The sequence below is a fragment of the Nycticebus coucang genome, chromosome 9, assembly GCF_027406575.1.
Source record: "Nycticebus coucang isolate mNycCou1 chromosome 9, mNycCou1.pri, whole genome shotgun sequence".
Classification (NCBI taxonomy): domain Eukaryota; kingdom Metazoa; phylum Chordata; class Mammalia; order Primates; family Lorisidae; genus Nycticebus; species Nycticebus coucang.
Window position 1 is genome coordinate 108,132,314 of NC_069788.1, and position 18,811 is coordinate 108,151,124.

At 44.6% G+C, this 18,811-nt stretch overlaps 1 protein-coding gene across 1 annotated transcript in view; it reads left to right on the forward strand.

Annotated features, from left to right (window-relative positions):
* The window catches only part of POMT2 (protein O-mannosyltransferase 2), a 55,927-nt gene that overhangs the window by 11,447 nt on the left and 25,669 nt on the right, over nucleotides 1-18,811 (forward strand). Inside the window, exons 3-9 of the mRNA XM_053601130.1 lie at nucleotides 3,453-3,557; nucleotides 5,899-6,007; nucleotides 8,011-8,119; nucleotides 9,698-9,857; nucleotides 11,544-11,650; nucleotides 12,280-12,362; nucleotides 14,857-14,966. Coding sequence (XP_053457105.1) covers nucleotides 3,453-3,557; nucleotides 5,899-6,007; nucleotides 8,011-8,119; nucleotides 9,698-9,857; nucleotides 11,544-11,650; nucleotides 12,280-12,362; nucleotides 14,857-14,966 — 783 coding nt within the window. The remainder of the gene's footprint in view (nucleotides 1-3,452; nucleotides 3,558-5,898; nucleotides 6,008-8,010; nucleotides 8,120-9,697; nucleotides 9,858-11,543; nucleotides 11,651-12,279; nucleotides 12,363-14,856; nucleotides 14,967-18,811) is intronic.

Below are 18,811 nucleotides of genomic sequence, written 5' to 3' on the forward strand. Positions count from 1 at the left end.
CCCATATACGGGAGGTGGCGGGTTCAAATCCAGCCCCAGTCAAAAAAAAAAAAACTACAAAAAAAAGAGAGTGATGAGAAAGTTGGAAACCTGTGAGACAGCAAAATAGCTTCCACTAGTTCTGTGGCCAAGCCAGTCAAAGAATCAAAAACTCCCTCAAAGTGGCAAGTAGGAAGTTTTCTCTGAGGCTGATATCTGCCCCCTCACACTGGCCTCTAGCTCTCTGTACCTGGGGCTCCAATAAAATAGGAATTAAAAAAAATTAAAAATGTTTATACATAATAAAATTTTTGATCAGTACTGAAGGAAGTAAAAGATCAGAAAGACTCTGCCATGTTTCTATTCCTCAATGGTAACTATAGTCAGCTTTGTTAATAGTATCTTATATATCCTTCCTCTCAGAAATTTTTTTTTCTTTTGTTTTGATTTTGGAGACAGAGTCTCACTCTGTTGCCCAGGCTAGAGTGCTATGGCATGGCCTTAGCCTAGCTCATGGCAACCTCAAACTCCTGGGTTCAAGTTGTCTTCCTGCCTCAGCTTCCCAAGTACCTAGGACTGCAGGCACCTGCCACAACGCCTGGCTAGTTCTTCTATTTTTAGTAGAGATGAGGTCTCACTGTTGCTCAGGCTGGTATCAAACTTGTGAGCTCAAGCATTCCACCACCACCACCCCACCACCCCCATCAGCCTCCCAGAGTGCTAGGATTACAGGCGTGAGCCACTGTGTCCTGCTTTTTTTTTTTTTTTTTTTTTGAGACAGAGCCTCAATCTGTTGCCCTGGGTAGAGTGCTGTGGCATCACAGCTCACAGCAACCTCCAACTCCTGGCTCAAGTGATTCTCTTGCCTCAGCTTCCCAAGTAGCTGGGACTACAGGTGCCTGCCACAAGGCCCGGCTATTTTTTGGTTGCAGCCATCATTGTTGTTTGGCGGGCCCGGGCTGGATTTGAACCCGCCAGCTCAGGTGTATGTGGCTGGCGCCTTAGCCACTTGAGCCACAGGCGCCAAGCCCTACTTCATTCTTTTTAATGGCTGTATATCATTCCATTATACAGATGTACCATAAAGTATTTTATCCCTCTTCAATTGGTGAGCATGTATGCTACTTCCAATTTTTAGCTATAATAAAAGGTAACTGTAGTGAATATCCTTGTGCAGGCACCTTTGTATAGTTGTATGTCTGAAAGATTCTCAACAGCCAAACTAGAGTCTGGGAGGCCGAGGTGGGTGGATTGGCTGAGTTTCTGAATTCGAGAACAGCCTGAGCAAAAGACAGCATGTCTTAAAAAAGAAAGAAAAAAAAGAAGTAACTGGACATTGTGGCAGGTGCCTATAGTTCCAGCTACTTGGGAGGCTGAAATAAGATCACTTGAGCCCAAGAGTTTGAGGTTGCTGTGAGGTGTGACTCCACAGCATTCTACCAAGGGCAACACAGTGAGACTCTGTCTCAGAAAAAACAATATAGAGGAACCTTTAAAAATACTTCTTACAAAAAACATCAACCATCAAATACCTTAGAATCTGGTTTGGAAAACAAAAGTGTAGAATCTATTTCAAATTTAAAAAATGTCAATCCTCTGCAACTTCAATGGAGAGGAAATTTGAATCCCAAAATGTATGATTTTAATGGCACTGTATCAGGAATAAAGCCCAGTATTCATTACAAAGCATCGATTTTAGTAGTCTTCCAGCTGTCTGCTCAGCACATTTGGTTAATCATATTGTACAACTCTGGAGGAAGAACTGTTTCTGATAACCATCCATTCCATCTCACGGAAAGGCATTTACATCAAAGTACAGCGGTCCAACAGGAATATGACAAAATGCCCCCTGGAGATGTGTTGTTTGCACAAAACACAGAAAGCAAAGTGAAACACGGTGTCCGTGCCTACAGTGTCATGTTGGTTTACGTATAGAACCGTGCTTTGAGTTGTACCATACAAAAAGGATTGTTAAATTTTTATTGATATGGGAAAGCTTTATCATTTCATATTAATTTTTTGTTTGCACATTACTTTTTTTTTGAGACAGACTCTCACTATGTCATCCTCTCTATGGCATCACAGCTCATAGCAACCTCAAACTCTTGGGCTTAAGTAATTCTCTTGCCTCAGCCTCCTAGGTAGCTGGGACTACTGGCACCCGCCACAACGCTGGGCTGTTTTTTTGTTGCAATTGTCATTGTTGTTTAGCTGGCCTGGGCTGGGTTCGAACCTGCTGCCCTTGGTGCATGTGGCTGGCGCTGTAACCACTGTGCTATGTGTGCTGAGCCTGCACATTACTTTTTTTATATAATAAAATATTGAAACTGAAACCAACTTGGATGAATTATTTTGATTAGTAAGAAACCAAAGAATATCCAGTAAGCGCACCACGTAACCTAAGGATTGGTGCCATCACTGCACGCCTCACTTGGTAGTTTCTTTTCTGAGCTCTCTGCAGTCAAAAGGTTAAACCAGGCCTTCATAATCGTTTACTGCCAAAGTTTGACTTCTTTATTCTGACTGAGAACTGTAGAGAATGGCTCTGTTTTGAACTACTTAAAGAAAAAAGTGAGTTGGTTTGTGGTCCAAATCCAAGCCCCTCCAAGCGGTGTTGCTAGGAGGGGCTTTCCCTGCTCAGCCAGGGTGTTCTGTCCCTGCACACAGCCTGACAGAGCCCAGGGGTCAGGCTGGAGCAGCCCGGGGCTGTCACAGAGGGTCGTCATTTGCTGAAAAGTTTTATACCTTGTTCTTCTAGTTGCTTGCATGGAAAAGAGAACTTTACAGTGTTGAGGCTAGAGAAATATAGAAATGGAGGGGCTGATCTCAAAATTTCCAAGGACTCACAACTCAGTCTCAGTTTATAGTTGATTTGTTCTGGTTTGGAGGTGCCGAGTTTGCCTTTCTGTGCAGTTTGGAAACAGGAGAAGCCATTCTCTGGCCTGTTGGCATTGTTTCTCTTCCCCTCTGGGCAAGTGCATGTCTTTGCATTCCTCTCTCACACTTCCTTCCTTCCTCTCTATTCATGGTTATAGCTAGTTGGTCACTTTTCTCCCTCCTCACTGTGACCTGGAACCTCATTTTCCTTTCAAAAGGCCAGTCTCAGGAATCAGCATCTTCCCATGACTTCAGTAGCTGTCATGTTTCATAACAGATAAAAGAAGGCAGAATGAGAGAGCCCCTCACTGTCTCTGCCCTTCAAATCTTGGGTCATTTTTTCTTCCCAAGTGTTTAGTCTGCACTGTTCCCTTGGCCATAACACAAGAGAGGATTTGTCTGAAGCAGTGAGATCTGTAAACAAAAGATTCTTTGCTCTGTAACAGCTGCAGAAGAAAATGTCACAGTGACAACTATTTCTGTGGACAGTTGTCAAGGGAAGCTAAAGTCTGTGGGTACAGCTGGAAGGAAGTTCAGGGGGCAGAGGAATCTTTTCCCAAAGGCCTCTCATCTTTCTGTTCTCCTTCTCTCCTCAGATGCTGATAGGCCTTGCGGGCTACCTGAGTGGATATGACGGTACATTTTTGTTCCAGAAGCCTGGGGACAAATACGAGCATCACAGCTACATGGGAATGAGAGGAGTAAGACTTTTGACTTGATATAGACTTGACTGAACCCTGGGGCCACACTCAATCAGAAATGTTACAGTAGGCAGCCCTAGAGTGGTGGCAGGTATAGAGAAAGGAACTTTGGGATGCTGGGAAAAGGGGAGGATGATGTAGTGTAGAAATTCAAAACTGAGGTAGGGAAGAAGGGTGGGGAAGCCATGAGTAACAGAGAGATGACATAGATGGGAGCACACACACACTGTCATCTATTCCCTGCCCATGTCTAGTGTCAGACATTGGGGAGCAGCCTGGACCTAGGCAGTCAGAATCTCCTGCCACCCTATCATCACCTCAGTACACTTGTGTACTGCAGACCTTTCCTTCCTGAAGCAACAGCCTACCCCTGAGAATCTTCTCTTAAGGTTTTGAGTTGGCATGGTGGCTCATGCCTATAATTCCAGTACTTTGGAAAACTAAGATAGGAGGGTCTGAGACCAGCCTGTGCAAAACAGAGAGACACCCCTGTACACACACACACACACACACGCACGCACGCACTAGCTGGGCATAGTGGTGCATCTGTAGTCCTGCTGCTTAGGAGGCTGAGGCAGGAGGAGACCATGAACCCAAGAGCTCAAGGTTTCAGTGAGCTGTTTACGCTGCTGCATTCCAGCCTAGGTGACAGAGCTAGACCATGTCGCAAAAGGAAAAAAAAAGAAATTTTGGCATCCCCTCTCTCCTGTCACCAGCTTCTTCTCTTCCTCTGAAGATTTTAGACACACAAGGAGTTTTCCAGCCTTATTTAAGGCTGTTCTAGGCCCTCTGTGCCTGATCCCTAGCACCTGTACTTATAGCTGAATGAAACCTGCAGAAAATGACCTTTGATGAGGGGCATACAGAGAAGTTTGCATTTATTAGCCTCTTTCCTTGAGGATCTTACAACAAAAGATAAATGACTATATTCTTATTTGGGCTAATCATTGGATGATTTGTGTGTTCTTATCATGCCATATTAAACAAGGAGCGTTTTCTACCCAAGTTAATATTCTGAAGTGATTCACGGTCTTTCTAATGACTTCTGAATAGGCCTGACTCATTGTGGACCTGCTATGGAAATTGAGGAGGCCAACTATAACAGCCTGTCACACTAGAGCTCATTGCTTTCTGTTGGCAAAAAGTGACAACCTAAATGTGAGAAATTCGCATTCTCTGTCTTTTTATTTTGATGGAAAAGGTAGGGGGATGGAAGAGGGCTGGTGATTTAAAAAATTCAAAGAACAAAACAATCCTCCAGGTACTGAAGTGTCAAGCAGTCTTTTTTTCTAAAATCAAAATATACACATCATGTAGAGTAAATAGTGGTTTCTAGCCTGACTGAAGAAAAGAACCAAGGGAGACATAAGAAATAATGTTAGAAATAATAATTCTAGCCAGACAGGTGGATTGCTTGAGCTCATGAGTTCGAGACCAACCCGAGCTAGAGCAAAAATAGCCAGGCACTGTGGCTGGCACCTCTAGTCCTAGCTACTTGGGAGGCCGAGGCAAGAGGATCACTTGAGCCCAAGAGTTTGAGATTGCTGTGAGTTATGACACCATGGTACTCAACTGAGCGACTGAGTGAGACTCTGTCTCCAAAAAAAAAAAAAAAAAAAGTAACAACCCTCTTAAATGTTAGGATACCTTCAGAAAGGTCTTTCTCAACTTGTACCTATAATTTTATAATAGAAGCTAATTTTTTTTTTTTTATTTTGAGACAGAGTCGTACTTTGTCACCCTCAGTAGAGTGCCATGGGGTCATAGCTTGCAGCAACCTCAAACTCTTGGGCCCAAGAAATCCTCTTGCCTCAGTCTCCTGAGTAGCTGGGACTATAGGCACCTGCCACAATGCCTGGCTATTTTTTAGAGACTGGGTCTCACTCTTGCTCAGGCTGGTCTTGAATTCCTGAGCTCAAGCAATCCACCCATCTTGGCCTCCCAGAGTGCAAGGATTACAGGCGTGAGCCACCACGCCCAGGGAGAAGTTATGTTCATTATTACTTTCTCTGTGTTAATAACACTTTCAAGTGTTTAATCTTCAGAATAAACTTAATGATGTAGGAACTCTTTATGTTTCACATTACATAGATTAGAAGGCTGAGATGAGCTAGTGGTGATGGGTATACGTTGTCGCTCAGTGGGAACATATATATTACTTGATTTGATTCTTCACTGTTACCTCACCCTTTTCTTATTTATGGATACTCTACTCTTTGGGCTACCAAAGTCATGCCTTCATCACGGCCCTCTATCTTAAACACTAGTTTGTACCAAGTCAAGTAGATCACTGATGTTTAACTTAGCTTGTTATTTGAGAGCTTTGCTGTTCCTTCCCTAGTTCTGTGCATTCCTTGGTTCCTGGCTGATCCCCTTTGCCTACCTCACTGTACTGGATCTGTCCAAGTCCCTCCCGGCAGCACTACTCACCGCTGCCCTCCTCACCTTTGGTAAGTTGTCTTACATATACCATAGTTTTTGGGAAATGGGCTGCCATGCTGTGAATGTAGCTGGAAATCAGTATGTTCAAGAGTCCTATCTATGCCCAGTTCCTAATTAACTTTAGGATTGGGTAAAGTGGATTACAAGTCTCATTTTATTCACTGGTAATACGTATGTGTATATATATAAATACTTATATATGGCAGCCTTTGTATTGAAGAGAGAGTTGGCATGGGTAATCCTGTGGGATAGATCATCTCCAAGTTCTTAATGCTTGAGTTTGGAATGCATAATAAGATAAATTTGTGCGTGTGTGTTTGAAGGAAGCTTATAATTCAATTTTACTTCTCTTAGCTTAATATTAAAGTTTTGCATTTCCTAAACCAATTTCAACTTAATGCAAAGATAAATACTCCACAAGTAGCTGGATGGCAGGGGATAGCAATATGGGAACTTGAACTTTTCTGTGGATAATCCTTATGTGGATAAATGAGAGTTAATTTAGAAGTCAATCCTGTAGCTAGCCTGTTCTTATGGAAATGAATTTATGACCTCGTGGAACTTAATATTTAGGTGGGTATTTTAGGAGTTTGCTTTGACAGATACATTTCTTTTTTTTAACAAATACATTACCAGATTATAGGCTTTCTCTGTAGAAGATAGGTGGCTTTTTCCTTGTATCTTTAATTTTCCTCTTCAGTTATTCATTCATTCAGTCATTTCTTTATTTTTCATTCAACAATTATTTCTCAGGCACCTACCCTGTGCCAGGCCAGTTTTCTTGGTCTCAGAGGATACACTGATGAGATACTCTGCTCTCAGATTTTACTGTCCAGTGGGACAGACAGTAAATAAAGCAAATAAATTAATGAGTCTGTGATGTGATATCTGAAGCAGTAAGTGCAGTGTAGAAAGTAAAGCAGAAGAAGGGATAATGGAGATGGATCCTATGTTGGTAGGGTGGTCAGTGGAGAGTTTCCTGAGAAGGTAGCTTTGACCTGAGTAAAGCAAAGGATCCAGCCGTGCAGAGAGCTGATCGAAGAGTGTTCAGGCAGAGGGAAGAATGTGTGCATAGTCCCATTGCAAGGCTTCGTGGGTTCAAGGAACAGCCGGAGGGTTAGTATTGTGAGGATACAGTGAGTGAGGCAGAGAGTGTTGGGAGGTGAGATTGGAAAGCTAGGGAGACTGTACAGGCTTTGGCAGCTGTCATGAGAATTTGTTATTCTGGATGAAATGGGAAGACATTGGAGGGTTTAAAAGGAGCATGATGTGATGAGATTTAGGTTTTAAAAAAGTAGCCAGGTGCAGTGGCTCATGCCTGTAATCCTAGCACTTTGGAAGGCTGAGGTGGGAGGATTGCTTGAGGCCAGGGGTCTGAGCAGCATAGTGAGCAGCATAGTGAGACCCTATCTCTACATAATAATATATTTTAAAAATGGCCAGACATGGTGGTATGTGCCTGTAGTCCCAGCGAGTCGGGAGGCTGAGGCAGGAGCTTGAGGTTACAATGAACTGTGATCTTGCCACTGCATGCACTCCAGCCTAGGTGACAGAGCGAGATCCAATTGCAAAAAAAAAAGTTTGAAAAAGTCACTCCAGCTCCTGTATAGAGAATAACCCCCCAAGAGAGATGTCATATACTATAAGAATCTATCATAGGTATGGATGGTTTATGGCTACATAAGCAGTCACAAAACTCCCTTTTTGATGGTGAAAATGAGGAAGAGACCTCACCTCAGGGAGGCTCTGACTGATCCCTTACTGGACCAAGGATCTAGAAGCAGTGTGAGATACTGGTTTTCATCACTGGGCTTTGATACACCCCAAAGCCATGGCCCTCCACCTTCCTGATAACTTAGGGATGACTCTGTGGCCCATATATTCCTGACTTTACAAGTGCTTACGTGTGATTAAACAGCAAGGGGGACTGTTTCCTATTCTTGGGGTATTTGGTTTTCAAGGGGTCCCGCTCTTGACTCCATGTTTTCACCAGCGAGCTCATGTTTTTCAGACACAGGATGCCTCACTCTGTCCCAGTACATCCTCCTTGACCCCATCCTGATGTTCTTCATCATGGCTGCCATGCTGAGCATGGTCAAGTACAACTCCTGCGCTGACAGGTCAGAACCACCATCTTCAGGAGGGGAGGGTCAGAAGATAGGCCGCCTCAGAATTTCTGTAGTGGCCAGGGCTAGGGTGGTGCCTAGAGGATTATCACTGAGCTAAGTTTAAGGCAAGCATATGTTTTGTTTATTTTTTAACCTAGATTGTCCATTTTATATCATTAAAAATAGATTTTAAAAGTTTTTTTATAGATGCTTTTTTATTTGTTATACATAAGACTGAGAAAATGTCAGTTGTCTTTTTTAAGAGTATTATTACATCTTGTGTTTAAAATGGGGTAAATTTGGGTAGGGGTTTATGGATGTTATGGAGGGATCCTAATGCTGTCCCCCACACCAGTTATAAGCTGCCCCTTGGCACCAGTGCTGGTTAGGAGATCCCAGACAGGTTTACCCTTCACGCTCTCTGACCTAGAGGGGGTGTGTTAGGGTATTTGGGTACCTTGGTGCCTGGGCCCTATTTTTCTCCTTGCCCTCAGTGGTTGTATCCAGTCCTGACCTAGTGGGTTGGTTTTAATGGTCCATACCAATCAAGAGGATCCTTCCAGGCCCTGGTCAGTTCTAAAGCTGATCCTGGAGGGTCTGGTCTATTTCCAGAATAGTCTTTCCATATTATCCTTCTGCTTCTAAGAGTAGAATATGTCATTCTGTTAGACAAACCAAAAAAGTTGGCCCCTCCTGGGCTTTTCCAGAAGTCAGCTTGGGTTTACCCATGACCAAGCTCATTAAGGTACGTTATGCTAATTAAAGCTGATCAGGGACTTGCAGCTCACTCTGACTTTGGGTTATCTTCTGCTTGTACACATCCACTTCCATCTATCATGGAAGGTACTGTGCTAGGAGCTGGAGGTACAGAAGTACACAGGTCTTGGCTACTAAAGAATTCACTCTGGCAGGGGAGTCAGCCAGGTATTCAGAAAACTGCAGTGCAGTGTACTAGGTGCTGCTAAGTGTAGCAAAACTTTTAGCAGCACTAACTTTGGACCTAACAGTCTGGGTTAGAACTATGCTCCACTACTTGCCAGCAAGTTACTTAACCTTTATGTACCTTGACTTCCTTATATGTAGAAAGAGGATAATTATAGGACCTATTTCATAGGGTTGCAGTGAAAGTTAGGAGAATTAATATGTGTACAGTACGTGGAATGGTGCCTGACACATAGTAAGCACTCAGCAAATGCTGCCTTTGACAGGTCCAGAGGTGACAGAGAGACTGGCTCTAGCAGGCTTCTCTGGATTTTCCTTTTACTCCTACTGGATTGGTCACTAGTGAAGAATGAGCCTCCTTTAACTCAAACCCTATACTTAGTCAGGACCCTCTCCATAGCAAAATAAGCTACTCACTCTTATACTGTGGTCTGCCTGCCTTTACAGGGGCTTCATAGACCACATCCTTCTTAGAGTCAGGCTACAGCATCTTGGGGCCAGGCACTTCCCAGACAGAGGGCACAGCAGAACTGAGGGCACAGCAGAACTCTTTCAGAGTCAGAGAACCTCTGCCCTATCCCACTGCTGCTGCTGCTTTTGAGTTTGTTCCAGCTACCACACTGAACTTTGTGTCTTTCTGCTTTTCAGGCCCTTCTCTGCTCCCTGGTGGTTCTGGCTCAGCCTGACTGGCATCAGTCTTGCTGGTGCTTTAGGGGTTAAGTTTGTTGGCCTCTTTATTATCCTGCATGTGGGGTTGAACACCATCTCAGATCTTTGGCACCTGCTTGGAGACCTCAGTCTTTCACTGGTGAGAACCCAAGTACTTGTAGAAATGTTTTTGCTTCGAGGGCTGCTTGTCAGGAGCCAGTGGCCTTTCCCTGCCTCTGCTGTGGGTAGTGGAGTGGCTGTGCTCTGGGCCTTGGGTGGGTTGGACCCAGTTTCCCTCTGCAGGCAGCAGGACATCAGGAAGTGGGCCAGCCTGAGAGACTGGAGAGGTGTAAAGGGAGAGGATAGACTAACATCCTTGGAATATTTGAAATTCTCTTTTGGCATTTATTTCTGTAATATCGTTTAAATGCTACAAACTACAGAGCCCAGAGATTCTCTCTAGCAGGGCACATGCCAACTGTGTGGCAGACACTGCCTATATGGGACCTTAGATAAAATGGATGGGATGATTTTCTGAACTCACAATTTTCTTTTCCTGACTTAGGATCTCCATATTTGAAGGGCAGTAAGGGCCTTTAGGGTTTATTATAATATTACTATTTTTTAAGGTCTGATTCTGTACCAGACACTGTGTAAAATGCTTTGCTTTCATTATTTCATTTACCCTTTATGCAATCCTGTGAGTTGGGTAGTTATCACCCTGATTTTACAAATGAGGATATTGAGACCTGGGGAGGTCAATAACTTTCCCCAGGTCATACAGGTAGTAAGATGTAGCTGTAGGGTTCATTATTTTTTTTGTTTGTTTGTTTTGAGACAGAGTCTCAAGCTGTTGGCTTACGTAGAATACCGTAGTGTCATAGCTCATAGCAACCTCCAACTCGGGCTCAAGCAATCCTCTTGCCTCAGTTTTTCTAATCTTTTAGTAGAGACGGAGTTTTGCTTTTGCTCAGGCTGGTCTCGAACTCGTGAGCTCAAGCAATCCACCTGCCTCGGCCTCCCAGAGTGCCAGGATTACAGGCAGGAGCTGCCACACCTGGCCTAAGTAGAATTGTTTTTGTTTGCTTATTTGTTTTGTTTTGTTTTTGTTTAGTAGGCCAGGGTCAGGTTTGAACCCACCACTCTCAGTGCACGGGGCGGTGCTTTAACCATTGAGCTATAGGCACCGGCCTGTAGGGCTCATTCTTAGGTTAGGCTGACTCCAAGTTTCAATTACTTTGCTATCATGCCTCTCAATCACCTCTGAACCAAACTCCCAACAAGTTTATTTATCTTTTCAGAAATTACATAGAGGCGATTTACTAAACATGAGATGCTGGGAATATACGATGAGTAAAACATGATTCCTGTCCCCCCAGAGTCAAGGGACAGAAAGAGATATAAATAAATAGTTTTAGTCCAGCCAGCAAATGCTCTGAGAACAGAGGAGGACACTTGGCCAATCTTTGGTGATCCAGGAAGAACTGTGGGAGGGAACTGGGGCCTGAAGTTAGCCATGTGATGGCACAGCACATTGGGAAAGTGCAAGTGCAAGGAGGTCAGTGACCAGAACGTGGAGAGAACTGTGAGCAGCGACACTGCCGATGTAGGTGGTGCCTTATCTGTGGTCCTGGATGCAGGGCCTGGAGAGGCAGCACGGGGCTGGCCTGGGTTCATCCCTCCAGTGCCTGGGTGGTGGGTATTATGGAAAGACTTAGAGTTTCTACATGTTCTCTCCTGCTGGTCATTTTTTATGATTATGACTTAGATGTCTACAGTGCACATATAAGTATAAGGCTTACCGAGGCCCCTATGCCTAGCACCTCGCGCTGGCCTCTGTTTGCAGGTGACAGTGGGAAAACACCTGACTGCTCGAGTCCTGTGCCTCATAGTGCTGCCCCTGGCTCTCTACACGGCCACTTTTGCTGTTCACTTCTTGGTGCTGAATAAAAGGTACAGCCAGAGCTTTTCAAGAATCTCACTTCTGGTCTTCCTTTTGCTTTTAAGTCCATGGATGGGCCCTGTGATTTCCTAGGTCTGCAGTTAGGATGATAGGAAGGGGGCCTATCTTTTTACCCCTATGTTCTATCCTTTGGGTATCCCAAGGGCTCAAAAAAGCCAGCACCCTGACCTGAAGGAAGAGGAGAGTTTCCTAATAGCCAAAGATAATAGTGTTTATCCCCAAAGTTCCCTGCACTAAGCAGGGATGGGCAACAGTAGGGTGGGCAGTGGGAGTGGGGATGATATTTAACTCTGCCACCAGCAGCTCTCATGTTAAATAGCTACTGAGTGTCAGGAGCTATTTGTGAGTTCCTTTGTTTTTTCTTAAATCTCCATTTTATAAATGAGGAACTAAGGCTAAACGAGGTTAGATATCTTGCCCAAGGTCATCCAGCTAGTAAGAGGCTGAGTTGAGATTTGACCTTATTTCTTCTGATTCCATCACGAACATCTGTCCCCTGACTGCACACTGCCACTCTGATTCCACTCCATTCTAACAGCAGAGCTCTTCCCAAGGCTCCTGGGAAATCACATTTCCACTCCATTAACTTGACTCTCTTCTGCTCCCTCGTTCCCCATAGTGGTCCTGGTGATGGTTTCTTCAGCTCTGCCTTCCAGTCTCGGCTTTCAGGGAACAACCTTCACAATGCTTCTATCCCTGAACGTGAGTTTCTTTGGGCCCTTACAAAGGTAGAAGGGAAGGTGGGGGTTCTGGGAATCGAATTGGAAAAGACAAGTATGATAGCTTACTTTAGCCTGTAGATGGCAAAGTAGGAGAAAGAGCCAGCTAGATCTAGCAAGAATACACAAGAGTGTGCATTGGGACAGTGCAAAGGAATCGGTTCTGAGCTGTGAGCTCCTTGGCCCTAAGGAAGAACATCTCATTTGTGGTTGTGGGAAGGCCAGAGAGAATCTGGATACAGAACAAGGCCTTTCAAAGCCAATTGTTAGTTTCCACCACAGAATTATGAGACTCATGTCCATTTGCTTATTCACAGATAATAACTGAGCAAGTGTTCACCCTCCAGAAATAGAGAATAGAGAATCTTCACACAATATGACTGAATGTGTGAAGTACATAGGGAGGGAACACAGAGCTCTGGGAATTGAGGGATGTGAGAAATCACTGCTGCTGGGCAGTTGGAGGGGATCAGAGGTGGTACATGAGTGGGTCCCATTAGAGCTGGGCCTTGGAAGGACAGGTGGATTTCAACAGGTAGGGGAGGAGAGGCCATACCAGGGGAAAGGATGACAAGATCTAAGCCGAAGACAGGGCAAAATTCAAGGCACAGGTTGTGTATAGAAAAGCCCTGGAAGATAAGTTTAAAAAGGTAGGTTGGGCCCAGACTGTGAGGGCTTGAGATGTCTGGGTGAGGTATTTGACTTCCTCAGACAGGCAGTGGAGATGTGGTCTCTGAGCTGGTGGAAGAAAGTAGGATGGCTGAGGAGGGGGAAGCAGGGGATGTCCTCTGGGAAGCTACTGCAGGGACTTGAGCTGGGCAGTAGTGGCAGCTACCAGGGTAAGGCAGATAGGCATGTACAGGGAGATTCGGACATGGAAAGAGAAGAAGAAAGACTTGGCAGTTAGGCCTTGAGTACAGGTGATTGCCTGCTGGAGGCAAGGACTATCTCTTACTCAATTTAGTCTTCCCTGGGTCTTGCCCGGTGCCTAGAACACAGTGGGCCCTCTGAGACTATGGACAGAATGAGAAACAGGGAAGCAGGAAAAAGTTGATTGGGAGGACACATACTGAGTTCTATATTAGACAGGTTGACTTTGAGCTGCTTGGGAAAACATGCCATGGGGCTGGCAGGTTTGGGGTTGATGCTGTTGGAGGGGAATCAGCCAGGTAAAAGCATAATGGTTACTGTAGAAGTGGCCGTGACTCATAAGGACAGTGTGAAGGAGGAAAAGAACAGGGCTGAGGTTGGGTTACTGGGGAATGCAGGAGGCAGGGGAATTAGGAAGGAGCCTGGGAGGAGCAGTCTGTGAGGGAGTGTGGGACCTGTGAAGGGGGAACAGAGCGTTTTAGGAAGCAAAGATGGTCAGCAGTGTGCAGGGCCACAGGCATTGGCCTGCCTGACAACTTAGGAAAACTGAGCAAGACCAAGCTCAGCATCACATCTTCCTCTTTTTTATTCCCTGGGAGAGAATTCATCCACCTTCTTCTGGGTTCCTGCCATGTCGCACATCGTCACACCTTTGTGTAGCACTTGCCCATTGTCTCATACTAGTCAGCATGTGAAGCCTTCTTCTTTGTAGACAGGGCTGCTCTGGGGCCACAGGCAGGCCTCCCCCACCTTTGGATTCACTGTGTAATTGATACATTCTATTGACTGACTGAACGAACCAGGGAAAACAGGAGGCCATCACTGGTGGAGAGAGGGAGCTGAGTTGGTGCAGTGGTGAATGGTGGGGCAGCCCGATCACCGGGGATTGAGAAAAGTAACAGTAACCCAGGGCCTCCTGAGAAGGAGAGGATGCTCTTGGGAAGTGGTTTTACTCTGTGTAGCTTTTTAAAATTTCAGAGTAAAAACCCAAACACCCCAAACACAACTGAACAGTTATTTCATGACACTAGATTCAAAAGACACAAAAGGATATAGAGTGAAAAAACAGTCTGTCACAATGTTCTATTTTGGAGAACATTCCCAAGACATAACATGCTTCTTTCTTTTTTATCCCATTGAATATACATATAGACCTTCACTGCAAGACAAGTTGCTTTTAATCTTTTGGTATTACAAATAGGGCTTTGACGGGGCAGCGCCTGTGGCTCAAAGGAGTAGGGCGCCGGACCCATATACCGCAGGTGGTAGTTCAAACCCAGCCCCGGTCAAAAACTGCAAAAAAAAAAAAAAAAAAAAAACAGGGCTTTGATGACGGTGTTAACATTCAGCTTCATCCAAAGTCCTCTGGAGGCAGGGGATGGGGATGAGGGGTGAGGCACACAAGTAAGACCCTTCAGTGAACTTGCTCTTGAAGAGAACTTGCTCTTGAGTTGGCCCCGTTGGAGTGAGAAGGCAGCTGTCTTCCTGGTTTAGGCAGTGGAGTCTCTTAGAGAGTTGAGTCTTCTGCCTTCAGAGGCCTTTCTGAGGCAGGGGCAGCCTCTTGCACATTGTGCTGCTCACCCCTCTGCTGTTCCCTTTCCTCCCAGACCTGGCCTACGGCTCTGTGATTACTGTGAAGAACCTGCGGATGGCCATTGGCTACCTGCACTCCCACAGACACCTCTACCCCGAGGGCATCGGCGCGCGCCAACAGCAGGTCAGTGAGCCTTTTGTGCACATCTTAGCAGCACCACAGAGCTGTTTGCCGTCAGGGTTGCCATTCGCTTTCTTTCTTCCCTCTGGCTAACCTTGGCCTCTTTAGGCTTCAGTTTAGATGTTGTTCTCTGACAGCTGTGACCCGCCCCTCTGAGGAGCTTTCTCGGCATCCTCTGCACTCTTGTGTGCTGTTTTCATACTGAACTGTGAGCGCTTACTTTCTCTGTCCCTTTGCTACATGATTGCTGCTCCTGGCAGGCTGAGGGCCTCACGCAGTGCCTGGCACAGGCTGGGTAATGAGTGGATGGGTGATGAGTGGATGGTGAGTAAAGTGTGGTGGTTATGAACACGGACCCAGAACCCAAACCAGATTATTTGGGTGTGAATCCTGGTTTCATACAGAGTGCAATTTTGGACAACTTAATCTTTTTATGTTTCAGAGTCCTCATCTTTAAATTGGAGAAAATGAATATTACTTCTCTCCATCATAGGGTTGCTGTGAGGGTTAAATGAGGTAATATATAAACGTTAACACACAAGGGTTAGCCATGAGTATCATCTGAATAAGTGAATGACACTGTTTCCTTGTTAAGGAGTGTTAGGTGTGGCTGTCGTGGGTAGTGCCTGAGAGGGAGATGCTGATGAATGTTGGAGAGGTTGTAGGGACAGACTCGGGAGAGGCCCGTGTTACGGTAGATTTACAGTAGATTTGACTTTGTTTCAAAGACATTAGGGAGTCAATGCAAATACAGAATGATGATGAGAGGTGATTAGATCTCTAGTTTTTTTTGTTTTTTTTTTTATTGTTGGGGATTCATTGAGGGTACAATAAGCCAGTTACACTGATTGCAGTTGTTAGGTAAAGTCCCTCTTGCAATCATGTCTTGCCCCCATAAAGTGTGACACACACTAAGGCCCCACCCCCCTCCCTCCATCCCTCTTTCTGCTTCCCCCCCCCCCACCTTAATTGTCATTAATTGTCCTCATATCAAGATTGAGTACATAGGATTCATGCTTCTCCATTCTTGTGATGCTTTACTAAGAATAATGTCTTCCACTTCCATCCAGGTTAATACGAAGGATGTAAAGTCTCCATTTTTTTTAATGGCTGAATAGTATTCCATGGTATACATATACCACAGCTTGTTAATCCATTCCTGGGTTGGTGGGCATTTAGGCTGTTTCCACATTTTGGCGATTGTAAATTGAGCTGCAATAAACAGTCTAGTACAAGTGTCCTTATGATAAAAGGATTTTTTTCCTTCTGGGTAGATGCCCAGTAATGGGATTGCGGGATCAAATGGGAGGTCTAGCTTGAATGCTTTGAGGTTTCTCCATACTTCCTTCCAGAAAGGTTGTACTAGTTTGCAGTCCCACCAGCAGTGTAAAAGTGTTCCCTTCTCTCCACATCCACGCCAGCATCTGCAGTTTTGAGATTTTGTGATGTGGGCCATTCTCACTGGGGATAGATGATATCTCAGGGTTGTTTTGATCTGCATTTCTCTAATATATAGAGATGATGAACATTTTTTCATGTGTTTGTTAGCCATTCGTCTGTCATCTTTAGAGAAAGTTCTATTCGTGTCTCTTGCCCATTGATATATGGGATTGTTGGCTTTTTTCATGTGGATTAATTTGAGTTCTCTATAGATCCTAGTTATCAAGCTTTTGTCTGATTGAAAATATGCAAATATCCTTTCCCATTGTGTAGGTTGTCTCTTTGCTTTGGTTATTGTCTCCTTAGCTGTACAGAAGCTTTTCAGTTTAATGAAGTCCCATTTGTTTATTTTTGTTGTTGTTGCAATTGCCATGGCAGTCTTCTTCATGAAGTCTTCCCCCAGGCCAATATCTTCCAGTACTTTCTTTGAGAATTTTTATTGTTTCATGCCTTAAATTTAAGTCCTTTATCCATCTTGAATCAATTTTTGTGAGTGGGGAAAGGTGTGGGTCCAGTTTCAGTCTTTTACATATAGACATCCAGTTCTCCCAAAACCATTTATTGAATAGGGAGTCTTTCCCCCAAGGTAAGTTCTTGTTTGGTTTATCGAAGATTAGGTGGTTGTAAGATGTTAGTTTCATTTCTTGGTTTTCAATTCGATTCCAAGTGTCTATGTCTCTGTTTTTGTGCCAGTACCATGCTGTCTTGACCACTATGGCTTTGTAGTACAGACTAAAATCTGGTATGCTGATGCCCTCATAGATCTCTAGTTTAGGATGATAACTTCAGGGGGAATGTGTTAGATTGCAAGGGACCAGTTAGGAGGCAATAATTATTACACAGGATGGTTAATGGAGGCAAAAACCATGGAGATAAAGGTGGCAACTGATTTAGGAAACACTTCATGGGTATAATATGAGGCCCCAATAACTAAAGGATGTCAGGGAAGAGCTGCGCCCAGGTTTGTAGTTGGGAGGACGTGTATGTGTGGTTACGCTGTTTCACCATAATCAGAAACGGAAGGAAGAATAGCTTTGGAGATGGGTGGGGAGGGTTTTCCTTTCCTTTCCTTTTTGGATGTGGGGCTTGTCTCAGTAGAGAGATCTAAGTGGGCAGTGTATGGCTGTCAGTGCGCAGTTGCGGGGGGGCTTTTTCCAAAGGAAGGAGGGCCTGTGACGGAGTCCTGGGGAGCAAAAGCATTTCAGGCAGTGTTAAAGCCACTCAGAATGGAGCCACCAGAGGAGGCTCAGAAGGGAGGAGGGACTGGGGAGGTTAGAAGGGAAGTTGGGGGAGAATATAAGGAAAGAAAGTTCATGGAAACAGGAGATGGTCAGCAGGACAGGTGCTACAGAAACCTCAGAGAAGCTGAGGCCTGGGAGAAGCCTTTGGATGGCAAAGCAGGCTGTAACTCTGATGAGGATAGTTTCAGGGGATCGGGAGGGTCCCAGCTGCAGCCACTTACGGAGTGAGTGGGAGGTGTGGAAGTGGAGGCTGAGAAGCTTGGAAAGGAAGTTTCTTATGGAACAACTGTTATCTTTACTTTGCAAAAAGTGTGCTTCCCACAGTGCTTTCTATTTATTATTTCCTTTTTAGTTGCTAGAAAGTTGACCCAGGGTGTTGGGTTTTAGTTTCAGTTTCTCACCCTTGATTCTCCACTCTTCTCTTGTCCTGTGGTTTTAGCCCTGGCTACACTTTAGAATCAACTGGAGAGGTTTTAAAAAATTCTTATGCCTGAGCTTCCCTGCTGAGATTCTGATTTAATTGACCTAGGGTGAGGCCCATGCATTGTGCGTTTTTTAAAGCTCTCCAGATGATTCTAATGTACAGCCAGGGCAGAAACAGCTAGCCCTTCTGTGGTGATAAATTGCTGCGGTTATCATGTGGAAGATAATGCAGTCACAGACGTGGTGAGCAGGAACAGCTACATTGTGCAAAGGGAGAGAAAGGCCAAGTTCTCAAAGACCCTATTAAGCTAGTGTTAAACACTTGAGGTCCAGGTGTGGACGTGTGAAGCTGTGGTGGTGGTATGAAGAGAGTGCATTGGGCAAAGGGACAAAAGTGTCTGGCCTTGTCATTGACTGACTCACTTAGCCTTTCTCATCCTGTTTCCTCATCTGTAAATTGAGAGGATTGGAGTAAATAATCTCTGGTGGCCTTCCCTGCCCTGCAGTTCAATTTCGTGTTAATGTGGCTAGGTGTTGATTTTAAGATATGTTTGAAGCATAACATTTATAAAATAAAATTGAAAAACATGGAAAAGAGATAAAAAGCAAATGAAAGCTACATGAAATCCCAGAGGATCAGTGTTTATCCAAATATTTCAACATACAATGTTCTGTTACAGGAAACCTATGTTCCTAGGATAGCTCGTATTATAAAAAAACTTTAGTATAAAAGCAAATGTTTCA